A 17,405-nucleotide genomic window follows, 5' to 3' on the forward strand; every position below is an offset into this window, starting at 1 on the left:
CCTCTGGTATGCCAACCAGTGGTCGGTAACGTCGAATCGCGTGGTTCTCCATGGCGCGGCGCTATTGTCGTAAACGTGGCGAAGCACGCGCTGCGTCAGTATTTCGCGAGCCTCCATCGCGTACCGTCGCAGTTGATCGTAGGGGAAGGAGCTGTCCTGTTCGATAGTGAACTGCGGAGTACAATAAAAAAGTGCCTTTCGTCTAAACTAAGGAAATACGATCGTAAGGATGGCGGACGACAGCCACGAGAACGGCACGAGCAACGGCGACGTTCCCGAGATCGAGTTGATCATCAAGGTGAGTTTATACTACGCGTGGAACGAAGACGAGGAAGGAGGAAGAGATAGGGAAAAAAGGCGATCGTTTCGTGCACGATATGGGCGTGGATCGAATGACTGGTTTTCTTCCTGTACTTTCTTCTTCTTCCTCCCGAGGTTTCTTCCTCTTCTATCCGGTGACGAGGAGTCGCCGTCGAAACGACCGTTTCCGACCAAGATACGTGTGCATCGTTTATAGTTTATGGTATGGAAAATAGAGAAGCTGCTTCGAATGAGCATCGACCGTTTACCGAGTAGCGTCGAACCGCTTCTTTTGCCTCTTTGTTTTCTTCACCCTTTCTACAGTTTAGTCAATTAATTGGCTGATCGATAAGATGTGTCGAAAATCGAACGAATGACAATAAATTGAACTTTGGTACGTTACTGGAATATGGTGGCAGAGCGTGAGCTGCGTTATTTCAAAAGCTTTTCGTATTCGTCGATTGCTAGTTGCAAGCACAAGGGACATCTGCGAATATGGTAAGTATACGAAACTATTTCCTGCGACGTAACGCTATGCGAAGAAATACAGACATAAATACATATGTACGAACGGTGATTCTGGTTGGCCGCGTTTTCTACGTCATTGACTCCTCTCTAGAAAAAGGAAACCCTTGGCTCTTATCTCATACGTACGATACATTTTGACGATAATTTATTTTTCCTTTATTTCTCTCCCTCTCTCTTTCTCTCTTTCTTTTTTCCTCTTTCTTTTTTCTTTTCTTTCTTTTTTCTTCTTTTCTTTTTTTTTTGGAGTCTGTTCGCTTTTAATGAACGCTTCCAGTGGACCAACTTTTCTTCCTCCCCGCCTCTCCCTTTTTCCCGCCTAATTCGTCAGTCGAAAATGCAAACTTGCGCGACCACGACGACGCATTTGCACCGGCTATATATCAATTTAACGAGATTAGAAGCATTTATATGTATGTAGCCATCGCTATACAAAGGATAAGAAAACAACTGGAAGGTTCCGGTCTATTCTTATACTAATTAGAGTACCGCGAAAATAAAGAATCTTCTACTTTGCGATCTCGATATCATACTTTTCGTTTACAATCGGTAGATAATATCGAAAGGTAACGATCGAAATTAATTTGGCAAATGTGTACGAACGTCAGTGGTAAAGTTATTCGATGACTCGACGATTCCTTTTACCGGTTTCTTGCGTTATTCTATCGCGTTATATTGGCAATATTACATGTAACTGCGAACAATGCGTGTACATATTAAAAGATGAATTTTGTTTCTCGATATGGATAATCGAGGTAGACTCGCGCGGCAATCGATTTAATCGAGAACGAACTCGATTCCATTTCTCGGAATGCTCTTTCACCATATTTTCTAGAAAAACGTCCCCATAGAAGGAAAGAGGCTTCCTTCGATTGTCCAATTACGAATTGTCGATTAAACTTTCGCCAATCAAATCTATCAGTTGGTTATTTCAGGCAATGGGTAACGCTAATCTTATCGTATTTGTTCGATGGGGATTTTGACGCGAATTTCCTCGTAAACAGCTCTCCTTCTTATCGTTCTCAGCATCTCAATAAATAAATAACCAAGCGAACGTATTGGAATCGATTTCGTCGCACACGTCTCACGAGACAATCGGCGAACAAGATTCGTTACATTTCAATTTTCGAATTTTCAACCGAGATACGACTCTCGTTCTCTTTTCTCGTTTAATGGATCTCTTTCGCGGAATGATTCGAAAGTTTTCATGAATTTAGATTGTCTGAAAGCTTTAGATTAAAGTTCTTTAAATATTTTAGATTAGATTAGATAGATAGATAGATAGATAGATAGAGAGGGGGGGGGAGATGGAGCGAGATTACAGTTTAAAGAGATCCGATAGCCGATATCAGAGATTTGGAACGTTCAAGGTTTATAACCTGTTAATCGAATTAAAACCGCTGAAGTAAAAAATTGCACACAACAGAATCTAGTAAATAATGGAATTTATATCGTAAATATTACAAAAAATTCGTGTTAAAAATTCCTATTATATATATTGTTATAAGGGTTTAAGAATCCAAATATCTCGATACCTCGTCTTAGCTGGTTAACAGGTATCTAAAAGAAAGATTTTCAAGCTGAATACTCTTCCATGGACCTAATTTTCATGCTTCGAATGCTGTGGATTTTTGTAATTACACACTGACCAAGAGAGAGAGGGAGAGAGAGAGAGAGAGAGAGAGAGAGAGAGAAATAGCGATGCGGATATTTCATTTACCAAGGCTCAAACGAATACGACGGAACAAATGGAACCTAGATTAGACATAGATTTCTGTTACCTATTAAATGTTATGGCGAGTACGAGTACTACTTTGAATATTTTATCTGCTTTTGCACGTTACGAATGTTTCGCGAATATACATATGTCGCGTGCATTGTGCGAAACGTTTTGAAACTTTGTTAGCGCCCCAATGAAACTCGAGTTATCGTAAGTATATCGGTAAAGTGTGAAACGTGTCGGGAAATCCGTTTAACTCGAGTATTCGTTTCTGAAAAATCAAATGTTACGCCGACGATAGTCAGAGGCAACGACATACGACATATGAGAATCGCGTCTCTGAGCTAAGATGAAACGCCTAAATGTTTCATAATATTCGTGTGTATGTATTCCGTGCGAATCGACATGTTCGAACTTCGACCCGTAAACGCATAAAAATTCACAGTCTAGCGACGAGGGAGCAGAGACGGACAGCCTTATAAGTAGAATCCTACAGGAGCGAGAGCCTACTCAACGACGGCGTTCGTTACAAGAAGAGATTTAATGGTAACTGGCCGACCTTGCACTCGGAAGGCGATCGTGCGAGGTCTTCGTAAAGTGTGTCAAACGGGATGAAACGACGGGGAGCTCGGCGAGGTCCTCGAGATTCTACCGTTAAACGATGAACTCCTTTACCTTCCGCTTTCCTCGCTCTTCTGGCTTTCCCCCGTGCGTAAACACCTCCCCTTCCCTCCTTTTCTCTTTATCGTCCGTCATAGTTCTCTCTTCGCCTTGCTCATCGAACGTTACTTCTCATCGGTCCTCGCGGATCCGCCGCGAATCCTTTAACCGTTAATCCCGTGCCCATCTCGAGGATGAGTCATCTTTGCCTTCTTATTTGCATACAGGGTATCTCGATGCGTGGGCTAAAATGCTCTAATGTGATAAATAAAGTGGGGTAAAATGGTCTGCGTGCAACGTATTCCGTTGTACGTACTGTGCGTCATTATAAAGAATCGATCGGACGTCGCGGCTTCATCTTCCGTTTAAGGTCGTTACGAGGGTTGCCGATGTCAAAAGTAATATATAAAATTCTGTGTAACTGGCGTGTTCGAGCATGCTCGCCGCGATCTCTGCACCGAGACCCGGCAGAGATACGTCAATGCAAATTTTCCCACGAAAGAAGAGGAATTTTTATTGAAGCCGATGCGAGAAGCAGCTGAATCCAGCTTAAGCGTTAATCGTTTTACAGTTGATCGTCCATTTTTATTCATAGTGGTGCATCAGCTAAAAGGTTGTACTAAAGAGAGAGAGAGAGAAGAACGATATGACGGTCGTCGTATCCTTAGAATACGGAAAAAACCTACGACATACATAGTATGTGCGTCATACAACTGTATTTATTATGCACGTACATGTACCGCTGTTAGACGTTGGTTCGCGATAGCGAATATTCGCCTATTTACCGTATGCCGTGCATTATACAGCAAGTTGTTCGATGACGTGTTGCATCCGTGAGCATTGTTCCCTTCCTTTTTGCATCTTGTCCTCTTCTATGCCAATATGCCGAAGCCAAGCATTCTAATCGCGTGTGCATCGCAGGTAAAAGCCGCGAGAGAGCATGGAAAACCGCTCGATGCGTTCTATAATTCTGTTCGTCGGTCAAGTTGAAACGGGAATCCCGTGTAGTTGCAACGATGCGCGTAGAAACGCGCTTATTTCAAAAGAAATCAGGAATTTGCTTCGATAGACTATCGGCACGCGCGTTTCGTGTTCGGTTCGTCCACGTTTCAGGCAGAGCTTGCTGGGCAAAAATTCGAGGATCGTGTTACCCGAGACTCTGTCGTTGCAAAATGATACGATATATACGATGATAGACGTACCGTGCATCGATCACAATTGAATTTTCAAGCGGCGAGAGCGAGAGAAAGGAAGCAACGGCAGGCACGCGGTCGAGCGAAAGATTACTCTTGCGCGTTCCGATCGAAGACGTTCGATGCCTCGTGACATTTGATTCGGCGTCGACGCTTTCCGCGCCACTGGTATTTCGTGACACGGATACCCACGTTACCCATTTCCAAAGTCGATCGAAATCTAGCTTATGTTTATTCTTCGCCTTTTCTATCCAGAAAATGTCCTTTCTATTATTTTTCAGTACGATTCTTGCGTAATATAATTGGCACGCCTGTTACGTAATCGGCAAGCAATCGGTGTCCGCCGATTCGCTGCTCGTTGTATTCTCGAAAACACGGAACTGACCAGGCACAAAACCGCCGCGTTTTAGCCTTGGCCGAAAAGTTGCCGAGCTTCGAAGACGAGAGGCCACGTTCGTTTCTTGGGAATCGGGATTTCTCGCGTCATTTTCGCTCTTAAAACTCGCAGGTCGAACTTGCGTCATCGTGAAAAAAAAAAAGAAAAAAAGGAAAAGAAAATAATCAGGTTCTTTTTCTCGTTCAACACCAGGCTACGATAGTCGTCGACTAATATCTCGAACAGCCAAAGTGTACGATCAGAGGCTGGAGCGAGATGATCGTTGAAACGAAATGAAAATAGAAACCGTGTTCTTGGTAAAAGCTGGCACGCTGCCCACCTTTAATTTATCCGAAATGCATCGATACCATCGGGCCAATCTTTTTCCCTTTTTTTCTTTTTCTTTTTCTTTTTTTTTTTTTTTTTTAATAATTGAAGCAAACATACACACGCAGAATTCGGGTAGCGAATTTCGTGACAGTTACGATAGATACGTAGGTGGAATACGGGGTTTTTTTACCGTTCAGCGGTATACTCGAAATAAAACGCGTTTTTGCTCATATGGCTATATACGCGTGCCGAAGCTTTTAGTTAGCCGCGAGCGTATCTTTTGGTAAGAAATAAAGCAAGCTGCGTCATCGAGGGAAATAAATAAACCGTGACATGGAGAAAATGAGAGCGGAGCGAGTATGCTAGATATACGTACTCTCGGTTTGCTCGATCAACTGGAGAAAACAGATATCGTTTCGTGTTTGCGTGGCTCGAGAGATTCTTTCGAGTTCGAACAGACTATTTTAGATTAGAGACGCAGAATTCGGGTAGCGAATTTCGTGACAGTTACGATAGATACGTAGGTGGAATACGGGGTTTTTTTACCGTTCAGCGGTATACTCGAAATAAAACGCGTTTTTGCTCATATGGCTATATACGCGTGCCGAAGCTTTTAGTTAGCCGCGAGCGTATCTTTTGGTAAGAAATAAAGCAAGCTGCGTCATCGAGGGAAATAAATAAACCGTGACATGGAGAAAATGAGAGCGGAGCGAGTATGCTAGATATACGTACTCTCGGTTTGCTCGATCAACTGGAGAAAACAGATATCGTTTCGTGTTTGCGTGGCTCGAGAGATTCTTTCGAGTTCGAACAGACTATTTTAGATTAGAGAGACGGTGAAAGTGACCATCGATTAATTTTTTCTTCGTTACACGCGGCTACTGTGCATTGACGCGCTGTATACGATAAATTGACAATGGGAATATATTTTTGCAGGCATCTACGATCGATGGTCGCCGAAAGGGTGCGTGCCTCTTCTGCCAGGAATACTTTATGGATCTGTATCTCCTCGCCGAATTGAAAACCATCTCTCTAAAAGTGACCACGGTCGACATGCAGAAACCGCCGCCCGATTTCCGTACCAATTTCCAGGCAACGCCGCCGCCGATCCTAATCGATAACGGCGACGCGATATTGGAAAACGAGAAAATCGAACGGCACATAATGAAGAACATTCCCGGTGGACACAATCTCTTCGTGCAGGACAAAGAAGTGGCCACGCTCGTTGAAAACTTGTTCAGTGTATGTATAACTGGTAAAGCCGCTCCGCCGAGAAACCGCTACTTTCTCGCCTCGAGACTAGCCGCTAAGCGGTTTTTAAATACGCTATTTTTGTTCTAGAAATTGAAACTGTTACTACTGAACGCGAAGGATAAGGATAAAGATCCGAAATCATCGTCCCTGATGGCACACTTGCGCAAAATCGACGAGCATCTAGGTCGCAAGGGTACTCGTTTCCTCACAGGCGACACGATGTGCTGTTTCGACTGTGAACTTATGCCACGACTCCAACATATCAGGGTGGCCGGCAAATACTTCGCGGACTTTGAGATTCCGGAGACTTTGGTGCATCTCTGGCGATATATGCACCATATGTACAGGCTGGATGCCTTCTTACAAAGTTGCCCAGCCGATCAGGATATCATCAACCATTACAAATTACAACAGGTCTGATATATATGCTGAAGCAACCAGGCGCACCTTTTCCTTTCTTTTATTTATTATTCTGTAACACCTTGTCAAAGTTACGTTATCGTTGCAGAGCATGAAAATGAAGAAGCACGAAGAGCTAGAGACCCCGACATTCACCACTAGTATTCCAATCGAGGTCAACGACGACTAGGCTGGACCTCTGCCGTCGGGTCTACGATCTCGTTACTTTGATGCAGAAAAGTCGTCGACATCGCGGTGTAGACACGAGCAGTGTGAACAAAGTGGCACACAGTCGTATACATTTTCGATCAGAGTTTTGTTGGTTCTTCCAATGGACGAGATTCCTTGGGAAAGATTTTCTTTGGGAAAGCGGAGTCCGCTATTTGTAAAAAGCATATAGGGTCTGAGTACTCTTGTGAAAAAAATCTCCATCGTCTAGGTTTCACCGCGCCGATCCCGCTACACCGATTTATATAACACTTTTGCTACCTATATTTGACAAATTATCGTCGACGCTTTTATGGCCTAAACCGATGCAGAACAAGTAGCTTTTTTACCGCAGGAGGCAGAAGAAGATACCGTATATGAATGTATTAAGGCTTTCGAGAACGACCTGTAAGCGTATCCAGAAAACTTGAACGATATTTTCCTTTCCTTTCTTTCCATTTTCTTTTTCTCGTTTCTCCGCTACGTATGCGAAACCGTACGTAACCTTCGTTTCAGTAGCATTATTCTTAGAAAAGGCATTTTAATCTTTTACGTATACTTTAGATCGAAGCTAATGTATTTTTTGTTCACCCCGCCACCCCTCCCCTTCCCTTTCCTTTTTTTTTCTTCGAGTAAAGAGAAACTAGGTATTCGATCGTCATCTTTCGACGGCGAATCATCTTAACGCAAGTAGAAAATGCAAAAGGGACGTATGCATTTGAATTACGATTAACAATCGATTAGGTTGATATATTTCTTTATTGTTTCTTCTCTCTTTTTCTTTTTTTTCTTTCTTTCTTTCTTTCTTTCTTTCTTTCTTTAAAATCCGTATTGTATTTATCACGCATCTAACGACTAATCAATAAATTGACTTATTGATGGTTATTCTTCAACAGCCATCCGCATTGACCATTATAATCCTCCATTGTGTCGAGCTGTCTGAATGTAAGAAAAGATATTCTAGTCTCATGTACCACGTATAATATCAAAGCTCTGAACACTTGCTTCCAAGGTATTTTTTCTATATACAACGAAATCCTAGGAAATCGTAGTGCATACGTTTCTTCCAACCTCTACGTTATAATGAATTCGAACTTGCTTGCAGATGCTGACTTTATAAAGATGGAAAAAACTGGTCGTTTGAAAACAGTGCATATTTTTCATTGATATCGTTCGACGATTTAACAAACTCGGTACTTTGTATTCGTAATTGTATTATGACCATTGTATTGTAAATCGTTATTATTACTGCTATTGTACTATTTTGGTTTACACTTGTAGAGACGAATATATTAATATCTACATTGACTTTTAGATTCGTAGGTGCGTTTGTTCGTCTTATTTCTTATCGGCAAGAATTCGAGAAATATCGAGTTTTCATAAAGATGTCGAGTAGATAAAAATTTGTCGTTAAAACGAGTCTGATAAAAACGAAAAAAAAGTACGCCTCTCTCTCTCTCTTTCTCTCTCTCTCTCTGCCTTAACGACACCGTTGGTCCATTCTGGCACGAGTTTTAAAATAGCACGCGGATTCCCCTTGCTTGTGATTGCGACTGACTATTACGACGTGTTTTCCATTCATAAATAGGGAAGCACTTGCTGCGTGAGCGGCCATCTTGACTATGTAGTCAATAGAGCTCCTTTTATTTTCATCGTCTAAACTATAAACTATCGTTCGAATCTTCGAGAATGGGTAAATAATTAGTTAGACGGAAATATTTCGAATGCATTGAGGTATTTTTCTAAATAAAATGTACTTGAAAGCATATGTGGTTTCTCTATTGATTAATGTCGTTTCAGTACGCAGTGCACAGCTGATCAGTGGTCTTAGCGGACGGTCGCCGCTTGTTCGTGCTTTAAAATATTGGAAAACGACAGAAAAGTTACTGTTATCCGCGTGTCTATACGGTGGCAGTTGAAATTTCACTTTGCAGCAAATGAATAAAATCGCGACGTTTACCAAGTGTCTTTATCGAGTGCTGGAAGTGAGCTGTTAACTGATTCCTCGTTCGTTGGACGTTTCCAATGGTTGCCGTCCGGTGAGTTTCAAGCTTACGATTTCAAACCGGATTGTACGTCGAGATGGTACGATTGAAATTCAAATAGACTGTGACAAATTCTTGGGTTATGCAAAAGTTTTCGATATTGCCACTGTAGAAAGGGTAAAATGAACGGAAACGAAGAGGGAAGTATAGTTGAATTTCTAATTGCATTTACTTCACGCGATACGAAATATATTTACGTGCGAACGTGTTGGAAACTACGATAATACGTTAACGACAGATTCCTATCGATAGATACTGCCGTCGATAGATAAGTAGACGATAGATGGAACAGCGAAATACTTCTCCGTTAACCGCTTTCTATCTTTATCGCGGATTTCTACGTGATTTTCAAGGCGCTGATTTTCAAATCGTGTTACAGTAATGTAGTAATTTTTATACTTTGCCCGACATATATTAGTCGATATCGGTAGTCTAACGTCAATCTTCTTATCGACCGATGTAACATGCATCTCGTTAACTGTTTTTCATCAGACTTCTATTTCTATATATTATCGCGGTTCTTCTATTTACGTACAGTGTCCTGTGAATCAAAGTTTCCCGTGAACCGATCTTTCTTTATCTCGTATTCAAAGAAGGAAATGTCGTTGCTCCTTTCGGCAAGCTATTGGTATTTTCAAAAGCGAAGGATCTTTATAGTTTTATTTTTTTGAAGCGTGTCATAGACATAAGAGGAACCAGGGTCAATCGGTGATCTACGAATTCTAAACTTCGTCGACGATTTTAGCTGCTCCGACGTGCCTCTCGATTTAAAAACTACGCTAATCAGTTGGAAAGTGTTGTTTCGAGCGGCCATTACGACAGTAAACACTGTATGTGTGTATTTTATTTTTATTCGTAAATATGTGCCCTAGGGATAATAAAGTTTTGGCCAATACTTTGTCCAACGATTTACTATGTACTTCGAGTTATGTAACTGTTCGTTAATTACCGTCGATCTTTTCTAATTCGATAGGATTTCTCGATGTTAGTTCTCCGATAACTGTGCGGATGATCGAGGCGTTCCAACCGAAAGGTCTACATTCAAATTTTTTGGCACATGCGGAAACAGAATTTAAAGGTCAACGATATTTATAATAGCGTGAAAAAGCTGTTTAGAGAATTAACGACGAACTTTACGGATGCGTGTGAATTATCGAAATCGTAAAGAGAGCTGGCGTCATATCGAGCACATACGCGTGTACAGTGTACTCTGTTAAAGTCACGTTCGTACTGGCGACGACTATCGCGCGTCTCTGTCCGTGTCGTCGCTTCTACCTTGACGAATAGTAAATATATAATAATCCGTAATCGATCTGTGAGACGAATTACCGCGACGAATCATGTGGCAGTCGTCGACCAGTCTTTACTCCTTTAGTCGAAAGGTTTACACAGTGATGAACGCTGACTGACGTTTCTCTACGCGAAAAATGTGTAACATTATTTTCAGGATAGCGTATATTTTTGCCTGGAGGCGTAACTTATCGTAGCTCTGCTTAACGTTAGCGTCGCGTCCCCGTCAATTATTATTCTTGGTTCCTTATTTTTGTCTGCCACTAGGCTCGACGCGCTTTTCTTCTTTTTTCCTTGCTGTAGTTTCACTTGGCCATGATATTGGGCCGCGGTTTCATGCAGTTTTGAAATATTGCGCGTAAAACGGCGAGTTATCGCCGGTGCCGAGTAGTTTGCATCTGCTGTTCGCGCGAGTGGAAACGTAAATAATTATACCAGCGGAGGAGATCTAGCGGCTCTTCTTCTTGCGAACAATATCAATTATCGCTGTTGTTCTATCGTTAGAGATTCGTCGCGTTTTCTTAACGTACTTACTAACTACTACTAACGTAACGTACGTAGGCGCATTACTTCCGGCCGATGGGTGCGCGGCTTTACGAAGCAACAGGTGTCGACTGAACTTAAACGGAATAATTTTCTATATTTCGTATAATAGTTTGACATTATCGCGCTAGAATGTGATTTTTCTTTTCTTGAAACACATGGTTTAGATCACATGGTGTATGACATTCGGTCGCAGACAGAACCTTTTTATTAATTTACATGTATATTACGGTTATAGGAGGAAGAGGAATCGTTTGGCAGAGTGACGTTCGAGCAAAGTTGTTGGAAGGTTTTCGAACCATGGCGAAACTAGGATGAAAGAATCGGACAGTTGAAAGAGTAATAAAGAGTTGAAAATTACTGGAAATGCGTGAAAATTGCCGTGGAATTTACTTTTGCCCGTATTGCCAGGAGTAGACGAAAACGGCCACGCTGTGTCTCCTGGGTATTTCATGACACAAATATCTTCCCGGCATGTTGGAATTCCGCTTTTCCTTTTTCGCCTGTCCCGACGAACGGCGTTCTCGCCGTCGCCCCCTCCCCCTCCTCCTCGGCCCGCTCTTAAAATCCCGTCTGTGTCACCGATAGAAACATCCTGCGTGTCTGGTGCAATTAAAAGATGCTGCTCCTTTGCTGTCAGACCGAGGGGAAAGTATATTGGGTCCGCTGGCGATAAGCGACAAGACCGCGAAACCGTCGTATCCATCGGATCGAGTCTAACCGAGTAGTCGCTAATAGCGGCAAGTAGTAAGTAAAGTATCGGTGGTCGAAGAGAATCGCGCGTGTCTCTCTTATTTTGTCGCTTGTTTCGCAGGATTCCGTTTGGCAGAGGGAAGCGAGTTCGGCAGAGATTTGCACAATCCACGGCGGAACAAATTCGATTCGCTGTTACGTTTCCGCATCGAGTACCTGCCCACACACGTTTATTTGCATTTTCGTCATTTGTGTGTCGAACGGCCGACACCGTTTGGCAGGCACTGCCAGTAGGACCAGTAAAAACTGCCTGTGACAGATTCAGACGGATACAGAGTGGCGCGAAAGTAACTTTGCAACTCTAAGTTTACAACTCTAAGTTTATACCGTCGAAACGGAAATACACTAGGTAAAAGAACGATAAAAGACTATTGCTATTTTGTAACGTCGACGTGCGAATGGAATATTTCATTGCGAATATATTTGATTTTAGTTGCATCGGACGTTTTGTATGACGTTGCGCGCTTCGATCTCGTTGACGAGGAACGCGTCGGATCGTGAGATTTTAAAGCGGTTTAGTTCGTCGTCTCATCCGGGACACGGTCGGCAAAAGACGCGTGCGTCAGCGTTAGAAAGTAGCGGCGTTTAAAAGAAGACACGCCGGTTAGGGCGAACGCTCTCTGACCAGTGGCCCGAACGCAGGGCTACGTGCCAATAAACAGTTTTCCCTCTGATTGATGCCTCACTCACCTGACACACCGGGGCCTGCCAGGTGCGAGGCGACGGAAGAAAGAGAGCCGAATTATTAATTCTATCTAGCACTTTATTCTCTCCCATGGCCCGGCGCCAAGTGCGAATTGCACGCGTACAGCTTCTAACCTCTTAGTTTCTTCCGATCGACCGAACGACCCTGTGCTCGCCTCTCTTTTTCTCTTTCTCTCTCTCTCTCTCTCTCTCTCTCTCTCTCTCCTCCCTCTTCCTCTCTACTCTTTCTTTCGATTTTTGTGGATTTTCGACTATCCGGATCTAGACCCGAACGCATCTAGACGTAAAAATGAGCAGGAGTTGCTGCGAATCGGACGGTACGTCGATTTCTAAAGTCTCACGATTCTAACCGTGACTCGTAAACGATCGTCGAATTTCGATGCGAATAGAGCGTGTCGTCGATGTTTAAATATCGTCTTTTTATATCGTTTTCTTTTTTCTCTTCTCTCGTCTTTCTCCCATACTCGGGCATACAAGTGTCGTAACTGTTGTTGGTTTATACGAGAAGGGAGTGGACGGTAGAATCGAAATTGCTAGGAAGTGAATTTTTCCAACCGTCTACTTTGTTTTGGAACTGTGATGAAAGTTGCAAGTTTCTCGATACGACGATACGACGATACGACGATACGACGATACGATGCAAGGAGGATTGCAGGAGCATAGGCGCATGCGTATACGCGTGGGAGCGTGGCACGCGCAGTGCCGGCTAATTATGTGGCACTCCTACGTGCCACGCGGCACAGGTGTCCACCGTTTCTCTATTCGCTGCCAATTCCCTAACGTAACGGGTGTATCGAAGTTATCGAGCCATGAAACGTTGCGGAGACGCGGGAAGTGGAACGTTAGACACACCGCAAACATGGCACGAACCTGGTGTCTCCGTCCAACTCTAGATTTATTAAAAAATCGGCGACGAACGTAGTTGTGAAAGAATCGAAATCGGATTGCGCCGTGTTATACGATACGATAGCGTAGATCGAAAGCGAAGCGGAAAGTAAAAAGAGTCTAGAAAAATGATAAGATTTCCATGGAACATCGGGTAGGCAGCTATAGACAAATTCGTGCGATTTTCGTTTCTCTTGAAAAATGGGTCAAACAGTCGCAGGTTTAAATAAAGAACGTGGTGTCGTGTCGCGTCGTGTCGCGTCGTGTCGCGTCGCGTCGCGTCGCGTCGCGTCGCGGAAAGCGGAGACGCTCTCGTACGTTTCTTCCTTTTGCCGCGGTAAAAAGTAGGTGGTCGTGGTGGCCGAGAGGCACGTTGCGAGCGTGGTCGAAACGATGAAAAATAACGACACGATGCAATGATTTAACGGTCGTCCCGTTAGCAGGAAGATTAACAAAGATGGGAGGAGTGGCGTTCACTGGTCGAAGTTTGGTGTGACCTTCGTTATAATTAAGAGGCCGTAACGCACGATCGCGCGATATTTCAGTGCGTCTGTAACAAGCGAAACGATTTGCCCCACGGCAGGTTCCACGGTCTTTTCCTTTTCATTTTCTCACGACTTTGTCTTCATTAATCGCATCCCCGTCCGCTCATCCGTGGTTGAATAATTTGAAACACTTTCCGGCACCGACACGAAACTGCACGAAACGTCGTATTTGGAGGCCATCCAAATCGTTTATCCACTAAACTACAAAATTTCGACCATCTTGCCGAATTCCTGCTTCTCTCGCTCTCGTTCCGTTCGACTGCAACACCTCGTGCTCTTTCGGTACTCGCAATCAGACACCGAGAACCGATAACCGACGTCGTTCCGCAGAAAATACGCTGTTCTCATCTTCGCATCTCGCGCTCTGTTTCCATCGACTGACAGCAACGACGATAGTTTATCAGCCGTGGGCGTATTTGTTCTTTCGACCAATCATATTCGATCAAAGGATGGTGTAACGAGAGACCCTGGCACCCACAGGTAGGCCTGCCAGGAGGATGGGGGCCCACGATGGGGGAGTGCCATTGCTCTAACATCGCTATCATGCAGCTGTTCCATGAGCTGAAGCAGCAGTTCCCTGCGCTCCCTGATCACGTCGTTTCCCAGTGCATCGCCCAGGTATAGGTGCTCTTTGTCCGCCAGATATTCTGCTCCTATGCTGGTCTCTCGGAAAATTCGATCTACAGTGCAGTAACGAAGAGAGTTTGGTAAGATACGGCGTCGTTGGCTGGCACCGCTGTGAAACCACCACGCTGGATCGAGTTTTCCGAGATGGGCTCCTTGAGTGTGCACACGGTGTGCCGCGTAAACCACTTTACGGAGATTTGTTCTTATCGCTCGTCCGTCATGGCTAAAACGATCGTCGCAATAACGACTAACCATTCGCGTACACCACGAGTATACCATAATCTCTGGCATTGCAAATTAACGGCACAGAATTTCTCTCCTCTCTCTCTCTCTCTCATTGCACGAGCGTGGAACCTGTGTGTATAGACGTCCTTTGTCTTGGCCATTTGGTTTTCTTTACTTTTTCTTTTTCCTGTCTTTTATTCCTTTCTTTCTTTTCCTTTCTAATTGCGCATTCGGAACATGTCCCTTAATCAGCAAAGATTGACCGCACTAAACAATAATATAACGTTTTGTATCCGCGTTGGGATTTCTGGGTTTTTCCCAGTCACCGCAACAATCATCGTCTTTCCACTTGCGGTGCTCTGCTCTCCTTAGTTCAAACGTTGTCGACAATGTCGAAACCAAGTTTTATCACTCTTCTTTCTCTTTCTTTTCCTTTTTTTTCCTTTTTTTTTTTGTTTGGCGCCATTTTTGCGTACCTTTGCTCGATCGAAAATATCTAATCGTTGTTTTCTAACTCGTATCAGTATTTACGACAGCGCGTATTTTGTAGCCTGTATAACGCAATATCTGCTTGAAAGGTGAAAAGCCAGGGGAACCTGATACGTGATTTCGACGTGTCTCGAAAGATGAAAATGCACTAGATAAGTGCAAGCGATGACTAAGGAGCCAGTGACATACGTTACGTGCCAGTGACATACAGAGGTTTTCAACGTTTTGTCAGTACGAATAGACTAGAAAGTCCCAGAATTTCACGCTATCCGGCAAAGTACGAAGGATAGGCGGGCGAAAGGCTGGCACTGTTTAACCTTTTGCGGTCTATCGTTCTCGCGCCAGCAAACTCCGCTTACGACGATCTGTACCACGGAATTGAAAAGCAGATGCAAATCCGTCCTTCGTACCTGGGTAACCCAATCGGACCGCAAACGGTTAACTCCTCCTAATCGACTCCTGTCTAATCGACGAATCTGCCAGCAACGTGTAACATCGTACGTTAGGATCCGGCAGAGGCAAGACAATTTTCCAGTCGAGAAGCAAACAAAAAAAAAAAAAAAAAAAAAAAACCAGGAAAACATATACATTATTGAGTTTTTGTACAACACTGGCACAGCATTAGTTTTTATGCCAATCTATGTTTATTATCCTTTGATTGAATGCCATTGAAGAGTTGAATTTCAAAAAACCCTGGAACACGTGTCTATTTAGTTTCAACGAAGAGTTTGTTTGCGAATTTCACGTGTTTGCCATTTGAAAAAAAAAAAAAAAAAAAAAAAAAAAAAAAAACCGAGAAAACAAATAGAAACAAAAGGAAAAAAAGAAAAAGAAAGATAACATTTTGAAACGCCCTGCCAGCGGGCTCGCTCGCGATGACCGGAAATCGGCTGACCCAAGGTGCATCTGTGCGTTGCAGAATAGCCACGATCGGGAGACATGCGCGAGAAGCCTTCGTGCCACTCAAGAGTCACGTCAGTCTCCGGGCGCGTTCCCACCGGCGGCACTTTGCGCCATCCTCCAGCAGCAGCAACAGCAACAGCAGCAACATCATCAACATCATCAACGAGCGAACCATCTGGCCACGCAGCAGCAACGTTTCTGCACGATGAGCCAGTTGCAACGCGCCAGCAACAGCACGAACAACAATACGCGACCACACAGACCAGCCTCGCTGGACATTGGTATGGCACGGCGCTGTCCCGTTAGCTGTACACGAGCAGCCGCGATATCAGCCTCGTCGCCGATAGCTGCCGACTCAGCCAGCACCCCTTCTTCAGCGCCTGCCGTCTGCACGACCGCGTCGCGCGGTTTCTTCGACGATTGTACCGGACCGAGCGACGCGAACTGCCTTAACAAAGTCCAGAACGCGGGAAACGAGCCAGCCGGATTCGAGCTGAACGTGAACGTTGCCTGCAGCCCTGCTGGCAATCGCGGTACGCATCTACCTGAGGTTTCGTTGGCCGAGCGACGGGGCAAGTCGAAACGAACGATCGGAATAACGTAATATCACGTAGAAGGATAGGCGCTTTACGGTGAATAGCGGCGGATACTCGTGATGTATTTTGAGTTCCTTATCGTACGTATGAGAGTATGCATACAGGAAGCAATAATCGCTTCTCGTAGATTCGCTGACGGTAGATCGCGACGTTGTCGCAAAGTGTACGTAGTCTGCGCCGATATCGTCTCTGGATTGCAGCAGTTTCGCGCCTGTTATATTCCGACTTTGGTATATTCGGAGAAGAGTTAAACGGGTTCGTTTGCGGGTGCAGCGATGCCAGCAAAATTCAATTTTGATCGTAACGAGCGTAACGCGACGCCGTGGCTCTGTGCGACGGAGATTTGCCCGTTTGCCTGTTAGTCGAACGAAAACGTTTAACCCTTGGTTACGGTGGTTGGTTACGGTACCGTCGACTTCTTTTCATTTTGCACGTCGTACCGTCGATCGCCTGATTTATTCCACCTTCGCTCGTTACTTACTCTTAACGAAACATCCATTTTTCTTTTTTATTTCCACCGACGACCGTTTAGACTTTCGAACGGTGCCTACGATCGCTGGTGCCTGTAAACGAAGCGATCTGCTGCTCGACCCACGGACTCATTACGCCGAGCCGTTACTCAACGTGGAGAACACGGGCCCGCAGATCGATCACACTCGAAGCTACACCTCGGTTAGTCTGACGCTGAGGCCGCCATCCTCGGAACCGCAGCCTCCGATCGACATCAGATCTCAGGGCTCGAGCCTGACTTACTCGAGCTCCTCTCTGGATCCCCGGGGCTTTCAAAGCCGTCTTCAGATCAGCATCGGCGCGGGAGCCGTTGGCGGTGTGGCGG

At 44.4% G+C, this 17,405-nt stretch overlaps 2 protein-coding genes across 7 annotated transcripts in view; both read left to right on the plus strand.

Annotated features, from left to right (window-relative positions):
* Positions 1-37: 37 nt before the first annotated feature.
* On the plus strand, positions 38-8,272 carry LOC100745974 (chloride intracellular channel exc-4). 2 transcript variants are annotated; one of them, XM_012384152.3, is made up of 4 exons: positions 38-298; positions 6,041-6,346; positions 6,446-6,772; positions 6,867-8,272. In XM_012384152.3, the coding sequence occupies exons 1-4, from the start codon at positions 230-232 to the stop codon at positions 6,945-6,947; spliced, it is 783 nt and encodes a 260-aa protein (XP_012239575.1). In that variant the 5' UTR covers positions 38-229; the 3' UTR covers positions 6,948-8,272. The 2 variants fall into 2 exon arrangements, with proteins under 2 accessions (XP_012239575.1, XP_033176008.1); XM_033320117.1 differs by lacking the exon at positions 38-298 and adding an exon at positions 781-798.
* Positions 8,273-8,726: 454 nt separating this feature from the next.
* Positions 8,727-17,405, plus strand: part of LOC100745732 (TGF-beta-activated kinase 1 and MAP3K7-binding protein 3) — an 11,897-nt gene continuing 3,218 nt past the window's right edge. For all 5 annotated transcript variants that reach the window (XR_004461486.1, XR_001102190.2, XM_033320111.1 and 2 more), the window contains exons 1-4: positions 8,727-9,003; positions 14,211-14,348; positions 15,991-16,507; positions 17,103-17,403. Coding sequence is in view for 3 of the 5 variants with exons in the window: in XM_033320111.1 (XP_033176002.1) it covers positions 14,241-14,348; positions 15,991-16,507; positions 17,103-17,403 (926 nt within the window). In the remaining 2 variants the exon portion in view is untranslated. The remainder of the gene's footprint in view (positions 9,004-14,210; positions 14,349-15,990; positions 16,508-17,102; positions 17,404-17,405) is intronic.

This window comes from Bombus impatiens, unplaced genomic scaffold (assembly GCF_000188095.3).
Source record: "Bombus impatiens unplaced genomic scaffold, BIMP_2.2 scf_0237, whole genome shotgun sequence".
NCBI classification, from domain to species: Eukaryota; Metazoa; Arthropoda; class Insecta; order Hymenoptera; family Apidae; genus Bombus; species Bombus impatiens.